Consider the following 17426-nt stretch of genomic DNA (forward strand, 5'->3'; position numbering starts at 1 on the left):
ACCCAACACAACAGACCACAGATCACTTACTCCCAGAACTCAATGACTGGCGAGCGCATGCCCTCTGGTTCCACGCAGCTGCCGTTGAAGAGGAGCAGAGTAGAGGATGAGAGGTTGAGCGGGGAGGATACCACCGACGAGAGGAGGGAGATGGGGATAGAGGGATCGGGGGTGGAGGAGAGGAGAGGCAGGGCGCTGCGATTGTGGCAAGCCCGGCGGAAGTTTTCGGTGCAGTTGAGGGTGTTCCAGGGGTGCCCGCAGGTAGCCCAGGGTAACGGGTTGGTGAAGGAGTGAAGCAGGAAGTACAGGCCCCACACCAGGATCATGATGTAGTAGGTGTTACAGAAGAACACTATTACCATGGAGGCCAGGCCAAGACCTGTGGAGAGAGAGAGGGGGAATGAGAAGGAGTGGCAGATGGGGGGGGTGTACAGTGGAGAACATAAGGACAAACATTTAGAGGAAGGATATACGAGAAAGAAAAATGGACGGGTTAGAGAACAAAAAAAGAAAAAACCTCACTCAGAAAAATGAATTCCATCTCCATTAAACAACATCTATGAAGATCAAGTTCCAAAATTCTAATACTTTGTGTTTTGTATGCCAGCACTACCAAGGTACGGGTATCACTTTGTGGCACCTATGCAGTCTAGGGGAAAAGCTGTCAGGAAAATAGTTATCTTCACAAGAATGAAATAATAAAATAGATTTGAATTCTATGAAACCTTTACTTTACCAGGCAGGTCAATTAAGAACAGATGCTCATTTAAAATAACCAAGGGCTGTTGAGAATACACACTTTATTAGGTTTATTAGGTACAACCATCAGGTACCGGATCAGACCCCCCTTTGACTCCAGAACAGCCTGAATTATTCGAGGAATGGAAACATTGCTTAATTGGTTTCAAGGGACCTAACGTGTGCCAGGAAAATATTCTCCACACCATTACACCACCTCCACCAGCCTGTACCGTTGACTCCAGGCAGGATGGGGCCATGGACTCATGCTGCTTATGCCAAATCCTGACTCTGCCATCAGCATGATGCAACAGGAACTGGGATTCGTTGGACCAGGTGATGTTCTTCTACTCCTCAATTGTCCAGTGTTGGTGATCACGTGCCCACTGGAGCTGCTTCTTGTTTTTAGCTGATAGGAGCAGAACCCGGTGTGGTCGTCTGCTGCAGTAGCCCATCCGTGACAAGGACCGACACCACTGTTGTACTGCGCCATTATTTGCCGGTTTGTGGCCCGCATGTTAGCTTGCACGATTCTTGCCATTCTCCTTTGATTTCTCATCAACAAGCTGTTTTTGCACACAGGACTGCCACTGACGGGACGTTTTCTGTTTATCGCACCATTCTCTGTAAACCCTAGACACTGTCGTGCGTGAAAAGCCCTGGAGGCTGGACGTTTCTGAGATACTGGAACCAACGTGCATGACACTGACGATCATACCACACTCAAAGTCGCTTAGATCACTTGTTTTGCCAATTCTAACGTTCAATCAAACAGTAACTGAATGCCTTGATGCCCGTCTGCCTGCTTTATATAACAAGCCACGGCCACGTGGCTCACTGTCTGTAGGAGCGAACCATTTTCGTGAACTGGGTGGTGTACCATAATAAACTGGCCACTGATTGTAGATTGGAAGTTGATGACGATGCTATGATGTGACAGAGGAGCTGGACTGCAAGTTACAACAGAATCAATATATTCACAACAGCTCTTATGTCAAAATTTCATCAATCAAGTCTTGTTGCGAGAAAACTGTTTATTCTGACAGTTGTTTCAGTTACATAATGCCAACATCTATGCCTAAATTTGTGGTTTGAACAACCAAATGCTAGCCTATATTATAGGGGGGCGGAAGAAAGGATGTGTGAGACAGAGGGGTTGCAGAATAAAACAAGACAAAACCTACCTCAGAAACATGTATTCACTCTCCATTAACGCATTCACATTACAGTACCTTTAAAGAGAGGGGCAATGTTCCATGCAGAGACCCCTCCTTGCTTCATGAACTGACCAAGAGCGATTTCCAGGAAGAACACGGGAATACCTCCGATGAACACAATAATCATGTAGGGGATCAGGAACACGCCTACAACACGCAACACACACACGTTAGCAACACAACTCCACATGCTACACAACACAGAGGCTAAATTTCACAAACATACAACACAAACTCTATTATGTGACAAATCTAGCAAATATAGTCCTAGTGCATGCTTGTATAACTAGTGTTCAACTTGTTGTGGACAGATAAAAGTCTCTCTATAACAGACATGATTATATCATTTATACTTCTACATGCTCATGGGGGAGAGAGAGAGAGAGAGAGAGAGAGACAGAGGAGACAGAGAGAGAGAGAAGGAGACAGAGAGAGAGACAGAGACAGAGGAGACAGAAAGAGAGAAGGAGACAGAGAGAGAGAGAGAGAGAGAGAAAGACAGAGACAGAGGAGACAGAGAGAGAGAAAGACAGAGGGAGAGAGAGAGAGAGAGAGAGAGGAGACAGAGAGAGAGAAAGACAGAGAGGGAGAGAGAGAGAGAGAGAGAGAGAGAGAGAGAGAGAGAGAGAAAGAGAGAGAGAGCGATAGCAAGCTGAAGAACTAGAGCTGGCATTTAGGCTAAAACTTATCTAGCAAAATGTTATTGCAGTGCAGTGATAAGAGAGGAGAGAAGGAAGGACAGATTAAGTGAGTGAGAGAAAGAGAGAGAGAGCAGGAGGAGGAGAGGAGGGTAGACAAGGCCATAGATAAGGAGGAGGTGTATTGAGAGGGAGATAACTATATTGTTTCATTCATTTAGTGTTTGGGCATGAGTGGCTGGCATTGTCCTTTGGACAGAGAGAACGATAGAAAGTAGGAAGGAGAGAATGAAAGAGAATGAGAAAGAGACAGTTAATAAAAGTGAAAGTACACTAGGAGGGATTCTTGCTTGTATGTATTATGTAAAATATAACCTTCCTATATGTCCCTTTTACAGTACAACTGACTCAAAAGCTTGAGGTAAAATGAAACGCATACATACACTACATGACCAAAAGTATATGGACACCTGCTCGCCGAATATCTCATTCCAAAATCATGGGCATTAATATGGAGTTGGTCCCCCCTTTGCTAATATAACAGCCTCCACTCTTCTGGGAAGGCTTTCCATTAGATGTTGGAACATTGCTGCAGGGACTTGCTTCCGTTCAGCCACAAGAGCATTAGTGAAGTCGGACACTGATGTTGGGAAATTAGGCCTTGCTCACAGTCGGCATTCAAATTCATCCCAAAAGTGTTCAATAGGGGGCTCTGTGCAGGCCAGTCAAGTTCATCTACACAAATCTCAAAAAAACATTTTTGTATGAACCTCGCTTTGTGCATGGGGGCATTGTCATGCTGAAATAGGAAAGGGCCTTCCCCAAACTACAGAATTGTCTAGAATGTTATTGTATGTTGTAGTGTTAAGATTTCCCTTCATTGGAACTAAGGGGCCTAGCCCAAACCATGAAAAACAGCTCTAGACCGTTATACCTCCTCCACCAAAATGTACAGTTGGCACCAGAGGTCGACCGATTAATCCGAATGGCCGATTTCAAGTTTTCATAACAATCGGTAATCGGCATTTTTGGACACCGATTATGGCCGATTACATTTCACTCCACGAGGAGACTGCGTGGCAGGTTGACTACCTGTTATGCGAGTGCAGCCAAGGTAAGGTGCTAGCTAGCATTAAACTTATAAAAAACAATCAATCTTAACATAATCACTAGTTATAGTGATAATATTACTAGTTTATTTAGCTTGTCTTGCGTTGCATATAATTGATGCGGTGCCTGTTAATTTATCATTGAATCACAGCCTACTTCGCCAAACGGGTGATTTAACAAGCGCTTTTGCGAAAAAAGCACTGTCGTTGCACCAATGTGTACCTAACCATAAACATCAATGCCTTTCTTAAAATCAATACACAAGTATATATTTTTAAACCTGCATATTTAGTTAATATTGCCTGCTAACATTAATTTATTTTAACTAGGGAAATTGTGTCACTTCTCTTGCGTTCTGTGCAACAGAGTCATAGGCTGACCACTGAGTCATGGGCTGACCATAGATTTCAAAATGTATTTTGCAACACTCGCGCACGCGAGCGTTGCAAAATACATTTTGAAATCTACGTTATTCAATTATTGCACCCACACTGCTCGCGCGCGTCAACGAGCGTCTGCGTTGCCAAGGGCTAAAATAAAAGTCATTCCTATTTCAGACGCAGATCGCGCTGCAAGTCCTGCCTCTCCCATCTCCTCATTGGTTTATAGAAGCAGGTACCCACGTGCCATCTCCTCATTGGTTATACCCACGTGGGTGATTGAAAGACGAACTGTGTTGCCGGTTGTCGTGGTAATACTTTGAAAGTTTAGATGCCAATCACCATATAAGTTCAAAGATGAAAAAGCCTGGAAGGACGAAAGATGACTAGAAACAATTCGGTTAATCGTTTTATGTGTGGATTAATTGTCGGAGTAGAGGACCTTGTGCATTTCAGGTAAAATAACAACTCAATGTTTATTTCCCAGGAAACACTTGCTAGCAACAGCAAGCTAGCTAAATAGGACAAATTAGCTAGCAAGTGCAAACTAACTAGCTAAATTGCCATAAATGTTTAAAGCTTTTCGACCTGTTCCCAAATTAATGTAATTGGTTTTGATATTTTAACCTGCGTGTCGTGATCGCGTTTGGTGTGGGGGGACAAAATACATTTATGCACGAAAGCGCATTTGCGAAAAAAGCACAATCGTTGCACGAATGTACCTAACCATAAACATCAATGCCTTTCTTAAAACCAATACACAGAAGTATATATTTTTTTAAACCTGCCTATTTAGTTAAAAGAAATTAATGTTAGCAGGCAATATTAACTAGGGAAATTGGGTCACTTCTCTTGCGTTCATTGCATGCAGAGTAACTAATTTGCCAGAATTTTACATAATTATGACATAACATTGAAGGTTGTGCAATGTAACAGCAATATTTAGACTTATGGATGCCACCCGTTAGATAAAATACGGAACGGTTCCGTATTTCACTGAAAGAATAAACGTTTTGTTTTCGAAATGATAGTTTCTGGATTTGACCATATTAATGACCTAAGGCTCGTATTTCTGTGTGTTTATTATATTATAATTAAGTCTATGATTTGATCGAGCAGTCTGACTGAGCGGTGGTAGGCAGCAGCAGGCTCGTAAGCATTCATTCAAACAGCACTTTCCTGCATTTTCCAGCAGCTCTTCGCTGTGCTTCAAGCATTGCGCTGTTCATGACTTCAAGCCTATCAACTCCCAAGATTAGGCTGGCAATACTAAAGTACCTATTAGAACATCCAATAGTCAAAGGTATATGAAATACAAACGGTATAGAGAGAAATAGTCCTATAATAACTACAACCTAAAACGTCTTACCTGGGAATATTGAAGACTCATGTTAAAAGGAACCAACAGCTTTCATATGTTCTCATGTTCTGAGCAAGGAATTTAAACGTTAGCTTTTTTACATGGCACATATTGCACTTTTACTTTCTTCTCCAACACTGTGTTTTTGCATTATTTAAACCAAATTGAAAATGTTTCATTATTTATTTGAGACTAAATTGATTTTATTGATGTATTATATTAAGTTAAAATAAAAGTGTTCATTGTTCATTCAGTATTGTTGTAATTGTCATTATTACAAATATATATCAAAATCGGACGATTAATCGGTATCGGCCTTTTTGGGTCCTCCAATAATCGGTATCGACGTTGAAAAATCATCATCGGTCGACCTCTAGTTGGCACTATGCATTGGGGCAGGTAGCGTTCTCCTGGCATCCGCCAAATCCAGAGTCATCCATCCAAATCCAGAGTCAGCCAGATTGTGAAGCGTGATTCATCATTTCAGAGAACGCGTTTCCATTGCTCCAGAGTCCAATGGTGGTGAAGCTTTACACCACTCCAGCCGACGCATGGTGATCTTAGGCTTGTGTGTGGCTGCTCGGCCATGACCCGCCAAATCACGCATCTGAACACCCGCCCGCTAAACCTAGACGCCAGCCGCATCAATGTGTCGGCGGAAACACTGTTCAACTGACGACCGAAGTCAGCCTGCAGGCGCCCGGCCCGCCACAAGGAGTCACTAGAGCGCGATGAGCCAAGTAAAGCCCTCCCCGATCAAACCCTCCCCTAACCCAGACGATGCTGGGACAATTGTGCACCGCCTTATGGGACTCCCAGTCACGGCCGGTTGTAACACAGCCTGGGATCGAACCCAGGTCTGTAGTGACGCCTCAAGCACTGCGATGCAGTGCCTTAGACTGCTGCGCCAATCGGGAGGCGGGACGGACAATTTTTACGCGCTTCAGCACTCGGCAGTCCTGTTCTGTAAGCTTCTGTAGCCTACCACTTTGTGGCTAAGCTGTTGTTGCTCCTAGACGTGTCCACTTCGTAATATCACCACTTCCAGTTGAATGGGGCAGCTGACCGGGGCAGCAGGACAGAAATTTGACGAACTGACTTGTTGGAAAGGTGGCATCCTATTTCAGTGTCACGTTGAAAGTCGCTGAGCTCTTCAGTAAGGCCCTTCTACTGCCAATGTTTTGTCTATGGAGATAGCATGGCTGTGTGCTCGATTTAATACACCTTTAAGCAACAGGTGTGTCTGAAATAGCCGAATCCACTCATTTGAATGGGTGTCTACATACTTTTGTATATATAATGTATTTTACTTGGGATACTTTTATATGAGATAATTTGATTTGGCAAACACATCAAGCAGAAATAGATAATCAAATAAAACAGAGCCGAGCTAACAACAACAAAGGGAAAGGTCAACAGCTACATCGTAAATCCATTTGCTTTTAATTTGATGCGCTTATTTTTACTGCCACTGTATTCTGCAGCTTCCTAACATGCCTTAGCAACAAAACACCTCTAAAACTGGAAGTACACCGAAAAAAAGAAACAGAACATTCACCCAAACCCCCCACCCCAGACATTTTGGTATGTCCGGTATGATGAAACTATATACAGAGGACCATACCAATACTTAGAAGGAAGGGGGTAAACAGATGGGGCAGAGTCACATGAGAATGACGCAGGGAGGAGACTGCCTGTTCAGATGTGGAGGGAAAAAAGAGAGGTAACATAACAGGAGAATGTAAGAAGGAAAGATGGACCAGAAAATTGGATGATAAGGTGATAAAGAAGAAGAAGAAATAGGAATCTGAGACATGAAAATACAATGATCTCATCTGGTAATAGTGACTTTCTTATTCTCTCCCTCTCCCTCATTCTCTCAGTCTCATTCACTGAGATCAGACAGCCGAAGCCATATAAGGAAGAGTTCAGAGAGAGAGAGGGGGGGAGTGGGATAAGGAGAGAACGAGAGTGAGAGAGAGTAGGAAGACTGAATGGATTAAAAAGACGATTGGAAAGACAAAAAAATGAAGAAAAATAATGATTTTCCCTAAGCCACTATTGTATTAGACTCTCCATCATTTCACACATTAACTTCTATCAAAGTATAGACTAGACTACCCAAATATAGGACAGGGTTCAATATAAAAACAACAATCCCTTTCAAATGAATTTCCTCTATCTGTCCTCCACTTTAGTCAGTCAGATATCCGTCGGTGGGTGTTTGAGTAAAGAGAACAGGTCTGAGAGCCTGTGAGTGCCCAGTACTCAGTCTTATCTGATGCCGATGTTGTGTTATGAGACGTCCCCTGGCCTGGGTTGGTCAAGGACACCAAACGTGGCGTCGCAGTGGCACTGCTGACACAGAGGGAAGGACGGGCACAGGACGCTTATTGTGTGACATGCATCCATATTTTCCTTACTATCAGGGGAGGAGAGGAGAAAGCACCTTTGTGTGCAGGGCAGGAGCACAGGGGGTGGGGGGTGACTGTGTGAGGCAGGCCATTGTTAAACGATATGAGAAGGTGGGTATCAGAGTCACGGGTCACAAGACAGAAGAAGGAAGGAGAGAGAGAGAGATAGAAAAAAAACACACACTCACTTTTATTCAAACATCTCATAAAAGTAGGAGGGACAGAGAGATAAGAAATACAGAGCAAAGGTGGAAAGGACAGGTTACCGTGGCGAGAGAATGAGAGAAAGAAAGGAGGGGAGTGTGCTCAAGTGTCACTATATGAGGGGCATGGCTACTTCGGCTACGTGCGTACACTCATGCAAGCCCTGCTTGGTCTCCCTCCATCTCTTCCCTCCTCCCTCCCTCTCTCGTTCCTCCCCCTTTCTCTTTACTAAAAACGGCCTTTCCATCATATCAGTCCAACTGCCTGTTTTGCATATTACATCATAGGTGTGTCATAAAGTAGGAGTTTGTGTCTGTGTCAGTGTGACTGTGTCAGTGTGACTGTGTCAGTATGTCTGTGTCAGTGTGTCTGTGTCAGTGTGTCTGTGTGGCTGTGTCAGTGTGTCTGTGTCAGTGTGACTGTGTCAGTGTGACTGTGTCAGTGTGTCTGTGTCAGTGTGTCAGTGTGTCTGTGTCAGTGTGACTGTGTCAGTGTGACTGTGTCAGTGTGACTGTGTCAGTGTGTCTGTGTCAGTGTGTCAGTGTGTCTGTGTCAGTGTGACTGTGTCAGTGTGTCTGTGTCAGTGTGACTGTGTCAGTGTGACTGTGTCAGTGTGTCTGTGTCAGTGTGACTGTGTCAGTGTGTCTGTGTCAGTGTGTCTGTGTCAGTGTGTCTGTGTGGCTGTGTCAGTGTGTCTGTGTCAGTGTGACTGTGTCAGTGTGACTGTGTCAGTGTGTCTGTGTCAGTGTGTCAGTGTGTCTGTGTCAGTGTGACTGTGTCAGTGTGTCTGTGTCAGTGTGACTGTGTCAGTGTGACTGTGTCAGTGTGTCTGTGTCAGTGTGACTGTGTCAGTGTGTCTGTGTCAGTGTGTCTGTGTCAGTGTGTCAGTGTGTCTGTGTCAGTGTGACTGTGTCAGTGTCAGTGTCAGTGTGTCTGTGTCAGTGTGTCTGCGTCAGTGTGCCTGTGTCAGTGTGTCTGTATCAGTGTGTCAGTGTGTCTGTGTCAGTGTGTCTGTGTAAGTGTCAGTGTGTCAGTGTCAGTGTGTCTGTGTCAGTGTGTCTGTGTCAGTGTGTCTGTGTCAGTGTGTCTGTATCAGTGTGTCAGTGTGTCTGTGTCAGTGTGTCTGTGTCACTGTGTCTGTGTCACTGTGTCAGTGTGACTGTGTCAGTGTGACTGTGTCAGTGTGTCTGTGTCAGTGTGTCTGTGTCAGTGTGCCTGTGTCAGTGTGTCTGTGTCAGTGTGACTGTGTCTGTGTCAGTGTGACTGTGTCAGTGTGACTGTGTCAGTGTGACTGTGTCTGTGTCAGTGTGTCTGTGTGTCAGTGTGTCTGTGTCAGTGTGTCTGTGTCAGTGTCAGTGTGTCTGTGTCAGTGTGTCTGTGTCAGTGTGTCTGTGTCAGTGTGTCTGTGTGTGTCAGTGTGACTGTGTCAGTGTGTCAGTGTCAGTGTGTCTGTGTGTCTGTGTCAGTGTGTCAGTGTGTCTGTGTCAGTGTGTCAGTGTGACTGTGTCAGTGTGTCAGTGTCAGTGTGTCTGTGTCAGTGTGACTGTGTCAGTGTGAATGTGTCTGTGTCAGTGTGTCTGTGTGTCAGTGTGTCTGTGTCAGTGTGTCTGTGTCAGTGTGTCTGTGTCAGTGTGTCTGTGTGTCTGTGTCAGTGTGTCTGTGTGTCTGTGTCAGTGTGTCTGTGTCAGTGTGTCTGTGTCAGTGTGTCAGTGTCAGTGTGTCTGTGTCAGTGTGTCTGTGTCAGTGTGTCAGTGTGACTGTGTCAGTGTGTCAGTGTGTCTGTGTCAGTGTGTCAGTGTGACTGCGTCAGTGTCAGTGTGACTGTGTCAGTGTGACTGTGTCAGTGTGTCTGTGTCAGTGTGACAGTGTCAGTGTGACTGTGTCAGTGTGTCTGTGTCAGTGTGTCTGTGTCAGTGTCAGTGTGTCAGTGTGTCTGTGTCAGTGTGCCTGTGTGTCTGTGTCAGTGTGTCAGTGTGTCTGTGTCAGTGTGCCTGTGTCAGTGTGTCTGTGTGTCTGTATCAGTGTGTCTGTGTCAGTGTGCCTGTGTCAGTGTGTCTGTGTCAGTGTGTCAGTGTGTCTGTGTCAGTGTGTCTGTGTCAGTGTGTCTGTATCAGTGTGTCTGTGTCAGTGTGCCTGTATCAGTGTGTCTGTGTCAGTGTGACTGTGTCAGTGTAACTGTGTCTGTGTCAGTGTGACTGTGTCAGTGTGTCTGTGTCAGTGTGACTGTGTCTGTGTCAGTGTGTCTGTGTGTCAGTGTGTCTGTGTCAGTGTGTCTGTGTCAGTGTGTCTGTGTCAGTGTCAGTGTGTCTGTGTGTCAGTGTGACTGTGTCAGTGTGTCTGTGTCAGTGTGTCTGTGTCAGTGTGACTGTGTCAGTGTGTCTGTGTCAGTGTGTCTGTGTCAGTGTGTCAGTGTGACTGTGTCAGTGTGACTGTGTCAGTGTGTCAGTGTGACTGTGTCAGTGTGTCAGTGTGACTGTGTCAGTGTGTCTGTGTCAGTGTGTCAGTGTGTCTGTGTCAGTGTGTCTGTGTCAGTGTGACTGTGTCAGTGTGAATGTGTCTGTGTCAGTGTGTCTGTGTGTCAGTGTCAGTGTGTCTGTGTCAGTATGTCTGTGTCAGTGTGTCTGTGTCAGTGTGTCTGTGTCAGTGTGTCTGTGTCAGTGTGAATGTGTCTGTGTCAGTGTGTCAGTGTGTCTGTGTCAGTGTGTCTGTGTCAGTGTGTCTGTGTGTCTGTGTCAGTGTGTCTGTGTCAGTGTGTCTGTGTGTCAGTGTGTCTGTGTGTCTGTGTCAGTGTGTCTGTGTCAGTGTGTCTGTGTCAGTGTGTCAGTGTGACTGTGTCAGTGTGTCAGTGTGTCTGTGTCAGTGTGTCAGTGTGACTGTGTCAGTGTGACTGTGTCAGTGTGTCTGTGTCAGTGTGTCTGTGTCAGTGTCAGTGTGTCAGTGTGTCTGTGTCAGTGTGCCTGTGTGTCTGTATCAGTGTGTCAGTGTGTCTGTGTCAGTGTGCCTGTGTCAGTGTGTCAGTGTGTCTGTGTCAGTGTGCCTGTGTCAGTGTGTCTGTGTGTCTGTATCAGTGTGTCTGTGTCAGTGTGCCTGTGTCAGTGTGTCTGTGTCAGTGTGTCTGTGTCAGTGTGTCTGTGTCAGTGTGTCTGTATCAGTGTGTCTGTGTCAGTGTGCCTGTATCAGTGTGTCTGTGTCAGTGTGACTGTGTCAGTGTAACTGTGTCTGTGTCAGTGTGACTGTGTCAGTGTGTCTGTGTCAGTGTGACTGTGTCAGTTTGACTGTGTCTGTGTCAGTGTGTCTGTGTGTCAGTGTGTCTGTGTCAGTGTGTCTGTGTCAGTGTCAGTGTGTCTGTGTGTCAGTGTGACTGTGTCAGTGTGTCTGTGTCAGTGTGTCTGTGTCAGTGTGACTGTGTCAGTGTGTCTGTGTCAGTGTCTGTGTGTCTGTGTCAGTGTGTCTGTGTCAGTGTGACTGTGTCAGTGTGTCTGTGTCAGTGTGTCTGTGTCAGTGTGTCAGTGTGACTGTGTCAGTGTGACTGTGTCAGTGTGTCAGTGTGACTGTGTCAGTGTGTCAGTGTGACTGTGTCAGTGTGTCTGTGTCAGTGTGTCTGTGTCAGTGTCAGTGTGACTGTGTCAGTGTGAATGTGTCTGTGTCAGTGTGTCTGTGTGTCAGTGTGTCTGTGTCAGTGTGTCTGTGTCAGTATGTCTGTGTCAGTGTGTCTGTGTCAGTGTGTCTGTGTCAGTGTCAGTGTGTCTGTGTGACTGTCAGTGTGTCTGTGTCAGTGACTGTGTCAGTGTGTCTGTGTCAGTGTGTCTGTGTCAGTGTGAATGTGTCTGTGTGAATGTGTCTGTGTCAGTGTGTCTGTGTGTCAGTGTCAGTGTGTCTGTGTCAGTGTGTCTGTGTCAGTGTCAGTGTGTCTGTGTCAGTGTGTCTGTGTCAGTGTGACTGTGTCAGTGTCAGTGTGTCTGTGTCAGTGTGTCAGTGTGTCTGTGTCAGTGTGTCAGTGTGACTGCGTCAGTGTCAGTGTGACTGTGTCAGTGTGTCTGTGTCAGTGTGTCTGTGTCAGTGTGTCAGTGTGACTGTGTCTGTGTCAGTGTGACTGTGTCAGTGTGACTGTGTCAGTGTCAGTGTGACTGTGTCAGTGTGTCTGTGTCAGTGTGACTGTGTCAGTGTGTCTGTGTCAGTGTGACTGTGTCAGTGTGTCTGTGTCAGTGTGTCTGTGTCAGTATGGGTGTGTGCATATGCTGAGTGCAAGTCTGTTGGAATGTGTTAAATTAAGTCTGATTATGTACAGTATGTGTGTGCTGTACACATGCTGAAGATGTGTGTGAGTATTGTGTGTGTGTGTGTGTGTGTGTGTGTGTGAGCTCACCTCCACCGTTCTTGTAGCAGAGGTAAGGGAAGCGCCACACGTTGCCCAGCCCCACAGCGAAACCCACACAGGACATGATGAAGTCCATCTGTCTGGTCCAGGTCTCTCTCTCCACATACGGTACTGCTGTAGCCTGGACCTGAGGCTGTGTTTGGGTCTGTCCTCCCCCTCCCTCACACCCCCCTGCCCCCACCCCAACCCCAGGCACAGGGACTAGGGGGCGGGCCACACCACCCTCCTCTTCTGATGGAATCCCTGCTTCCATCTGGGAGAGTCGCACATCACCTGGGAAAGGGGGGGTGGTATGGAGGAAGAGTGGAGAGAGGGAGCGAGAGAGAAAGAGAGGGGTTAAAAGCCATTAGCTTGCCTTGTAAATCAACCAAGCTTTTATAGCCACATAAACATAAAGGTCCACCAATCAACAAAATGTACAAAATCAATCATAGGAGTCACAAACTCGCAAAGCTGCAGTGACTCACAGTCAATGCCAAAAAGCCCCCCCCCTCCCCATATCATTATGATGGAGCGACTATAAGCATGGTGGAAACATGTAGTTATATGTATGGTAGGCTATGTCTACTGCCTCTATATTTCTATATTACAACTCAGAACATTGTCAGTCCTATTACACAACAATATGAAATATTTATTAAATCCTCTCTAAGCCTATAACCTCCAGACAATGCAGTTCTTCAGTCAGCAGTCTAAGCTCAGGCCTACATTTACCACATGCTGTAAAAGAGGGCAGTACTCCTACTGTAATGTTCCAAAAGGGTTCTGCATCTGTCCCCATAGGAGAACCCTTTTTGGTTGCAGGTAGAACTCTTTCGAGGAACCTAAAGGGGTTCATCAAAGGGTTATCCTACAGGGACAGCCAAAAATAATTTGGCTTTAACGGTCCAGATGCCTTTCTTGCATCTTCTTTCCTTGTTAATTTTTCCTTCCTTCTCAATTCAAATCAATGAGCTATTGACAAGTCAGCATATCTTACAATTAATGCTCCCCCTCTCTCTCCTACCCTCTCTCTCCTACCCTCTCTCTCCCTCTTCCCAGTTCCCAAAAAGTGATTTGTGTGCTGGGGTACGACAATAGTCTCACAACTGACTACAACAACGGGGTGTCCGTGTCACCACTGACTACGACAACACTTTAATTTCTCTCTGTCTTTCTCTTTCTCCCTCTCAAACAAACCGATTCTTCTGACAGTTTATTAATGTGCGCCTTCTATGATATCGATGTCAGCCGCTCTGATCCGGATGCACATTAGGAAAGCAGTTTTTTCCAGATCAGAGCAGTTAGAGGGAGTGTGTGAGCAGGAGAGGGAGGGCAGGAGAGAGAGAGAGAAGCTGATGCTAATAGAATAGAATATGCGTGGATATCTGCTTTCACAGACATAGCAAGTCCGGCATGAGAGGTGGGTTGGTTTGCTATAATCCTTAGTAGGCCTATTCACTGGAGCTCAACTCAACTCAACCTATCACACAGTGACTGACGGCTCTGACAGAAAGCTAGCCTGCCCAACACAATGCAGGTTTGTGTGATCGATGTAGTGTGATTAAGGTGGAGAAGTTGGAGTGGATCTTGAACCAGCAAGCAAAACTGTTAACAGAGGTCCAGACCTCTTGGCAATGTTGTAGAACACTAACATACAAGGAGGATACATTTGGTTCCTGTCTAACCAGGAATCTAAACTTTAACCTTGGCATTAGTAAGGTGTCACTGAGACCCCAACGAACACAATCACAGATTAATGGAGCATAGTACAGCTTCTGGGCTGCAACAAGAATCTCATGTGAGAACAGGATTGTGACCTGCCTGTTGGGGTTTTCAACAGGTGCACACTACAGTATAGTGCATTAAATCAAGAGGACTTGACGACCATGCTGCATCACATATTAGTGAGGGATGTGTCGCTAATTTGCTATACCATACCTGGATTGCCTAATCATCTGACAGGTAGTTAGCTAGGTAACTCTAGTGTAACGTTAAGGTAATTATAAAGCAAGTGAGGTCTCTTGAACTCAGTCTGAAGTGACAGGTTTACAATCTATAAAGGTAACATGTCATCTGTCCATACTTGCCAGCCAGTTAGATGTGCATCTGAGGTGCACAGTAGTGCCTATATCTAGCTAGCTACTATGTAGCCAAAACACTTGCTGTTGAAGCTCACGTTATACCCTAACTAAACTTAGTTATGGCTATCTAGCTGGGGTCTTTGACATCTATAATGCTGCTTTGAATGCATTGAAGTCATAGCTACAATATAACAATGCAACAAGAATAATGTTATTACCATTGTTATTATTATATATATATATATATATATATATATATATATATATATATATATATTTTAATCACTCACCTGGGGAGTTCTCTTCTACTTCTGGCGACATGTTGATTGATTAGGTTTAAATAAACCACGTTAGGTGGGTAGAGCCAAGTGCAGCTAGCTAGTAGCTAGTGACGCTATCAAGATACTCAGTGCGCCTCAGAGGGAGAGAGAGAGAGAGAGAGAAGCTATGCAGTTCTCCAGTTCTTTCCTTGGTTTATTTTTTCGTCTTCTTGTTATCAAAAAATATTTATATTTTTTAATTTATCATAACGAGTTGGTGCCCTTCAACAATAAATGTAATATTTACAAAGCGTCGCGTCAGACGTTGGGGAGAAGGAATTCAAAAGCAGTCGACGAAGCACTTGAAGGATAGCCTGAAGAATCTCATGGATGACAGTAAATGAAAATGATAGCTAGCTAGCTAGCTAGTAAATCGAGAGGTTTAGGTCGCTATTTGTATCGTTTAGTCAAGAGGTCCAATAACCTAGCTAGCTAAGTGATGTTGTATGCTGGGTAGGTCCTTTCACCAGGCTCTGATGAGACGAAGAATGTGATGTGAGCGGTTCCTGCTCCGTTGGTCTATCCGTTGGCAGCCCCCCTCCTCCTCCTCCTCCTCCTCGCGTACGGCTCCGCGATGCAATTGGCTAATATGTGCAGTGCGCGTTCTACAGTGCGTAGCAAAACCAGCACCATCACCAAGCCGCTTTTTTATCATTCATACATTTGCACGACGCACAGGATAATAAATAAATAATCAAATATCGGATAGCCTACTGAAGGTTGGCAATCATTCTGTTTACATGGATAAATGATTTGTACAACCGTATACACTGGGTTATCACCCCCCCCCTCTCGAGCCCCCGCAATGCTTTCGGGATGAAAAGAACATCCTTCTGGCTGTAATGAGTTCTACAATTCCATGCATTAACTAGTCACACTGTTGACATAGCAACGGACGCTAATCGAATCCTATTGTGACCCAAAGGGGGACAGGAACCGACAGGTAGAGGGGACAGTAGGGGAGACCGGGGTTCGTTGTCACTTTATACTCGTGTGTATTTCTCTGCACCGGTATATCTGACTGGCTCTTTTAAAAATTAGGAGGACCCTTTTTATCCTCATATCTTATTCCAAAATGTAGTTATAAGCGATCAACACACTCTGTCCACTTGTGACAACCAGCCCCATTGCGAGGTTGGATGTCACACAGTATGGGGTTGGTTGTCACAATGTTTGCTAACAACCTTTCTTTGATCAAATGACATTACTAACAAAATGTAGCATTTTATGCTATGAGAATAACATATGATATTTTGAGTAAATTTGATTTGTGTATCTTGTGTGGATGTGTGACAGAGGCAATGAAGGGAGCTCTTTATAGCACAACCACAAAAGGGATTGGGATTTAAATCAGTGATGTAGTGGTAAAAAAAAATAGGATGGTAAACTCTGATCGCCAGTCATGTGAAAAAAGTATACTTTTAATGCATATTTCTGCAAAAAGTGGGTAAAGTGTGTTTACTTGTGTTTACCCTCCACTACACCACTGGTTTTATTATAATGGGGTTGATAGTGACAACCATCCCCAACCCCGCCTCTTTTCAACAAACATCAATTGTTCATGGATACTCCCATAATTCAAACATTTACAAAGAAAACACTAGGTATTTCCATTTTTTTTTACTTTCACCTATGAAACACACAAATTCACCTCACCTTAACGTTTTGTCATGCTGACATGAATTGACCAGGGAGATACGTTCTTTAAAATAATTCACATATTTGAACCTTAGAAATATTACACAGCGCCATTTAGATTGGGAATAATTAGCACTGTGATAATCAACCTGTGAGAAAACCAACTCCGGTCTCCCCTATTTGGCATGTCAGGCCCCAGATAGCATGTTAACATGTCATAAAACATGGAAATAAATCTATGGAATTACAGGAAATCAGCTTTAAAATTGATTTTTTTTTTCTCTCAGCCTCATGTGAAAATATGTAGAAAAGCAGGAAATTTGATTTTAAACTGCTAAATGATCTATCAGCCTCATGGCAAAATGTGTAGAATGGCATGAGATTAGCTATCAACAAAAATCTCTCTGCCCCATGGCATGTATAGAAATGCGTGACAATAGCTATACAACTACACACATTTTTGTCTTTGCCCCAAGGGAAAATGTGTAAATTGCAGAAAGTTAGCCTTTTTACAATTAAAAAAAAGATGTTCATGTAAAAAAATATGATTCATATTTTTGGTTGGGGGGAGCTGGCTTGCTCGGGCCTTGCGGGGTGCCTAGCGAAAGTACGCCACTGTAAAATCTCAGCGTCAGACAGCCTAGCAGGCAGCAACTTGGGCTGGATAGATAACAGCACATGTCATATTCTATTTCTAATTGTCCACAAAATACAACCACATTCAATTCGTGAATGAATAAGAGTAAATCTTTTTTTTGCAAGGGCAATCTCGTGACGCACAGTGGGGCCACAGCAACTCTAGCGGCTCTAGCCTACAGTTGGAACAGATTAAGAAAGAAAATGGACACGAATGACTTAAACATAACGAGGAGAAACTAGTCCATGGCCATCTTTACTATATCATTGGCTTAATACATGTCTTGATGATGGCAATGCTGTTTTTGCACAGATCAGATTAATTTAAGC

General features: G+C 44.6%; 1 protein-coding gene across 2 annotated transcripts in view; it reads right to left on the bottom strand.

Moving 5' to 3' along the window:
- Positions 1-15356, bottom strand: part of si:ch211-117c9.5 (sodium- and chloride-dependent creatine transporter 1) — a 44969-nt gene extending 29613 nt beyond the window's left edge. Inside the window, exons 1-4 of one of the 2 annotated variants that reach the window (XM_029723911.1) lie at positions 14793-15356; positions 12428-12712; positions 1971-2102; positions 31-379 (exon numbers count right to left, since the gene is read on the bottom strand). In XM_029723911.1, coding sequence (XP_029579771.1) covers positions 31-379; positions 1971-2102; positions 12428-12712; positions 14793-14823 — 797 coding nt within the window. In that variant the 5' untranslated portion in view covers positions 14824-15356. The remainder of the gene's footprint in view (positions 1-30; positions 380-1970; positions 2103-12427; positions 12713-14792) is intronic. The other variant, XM_029723912.1, reaches the window with a different exon arrangement.
- Between the last annotated feature and the right edge of the window lie 2070 nt (positions 15357-17426).

The sequence above is a fragment of the Salmo trutta genome, chromosome 30 (assembly GCF_901001165.1).
Source record: "Salmo trutta chromosome 30, fSalTru1.1, whole genome shotgun sequence".
In the NCBI taxonomy this organism is placed as follows: domain Eukaryota; kingdom Metazoa; phylum Chordata; class Actinopteri; order Salmoniformes; family Salmonidae; genus Salmo; species Salmo trutta.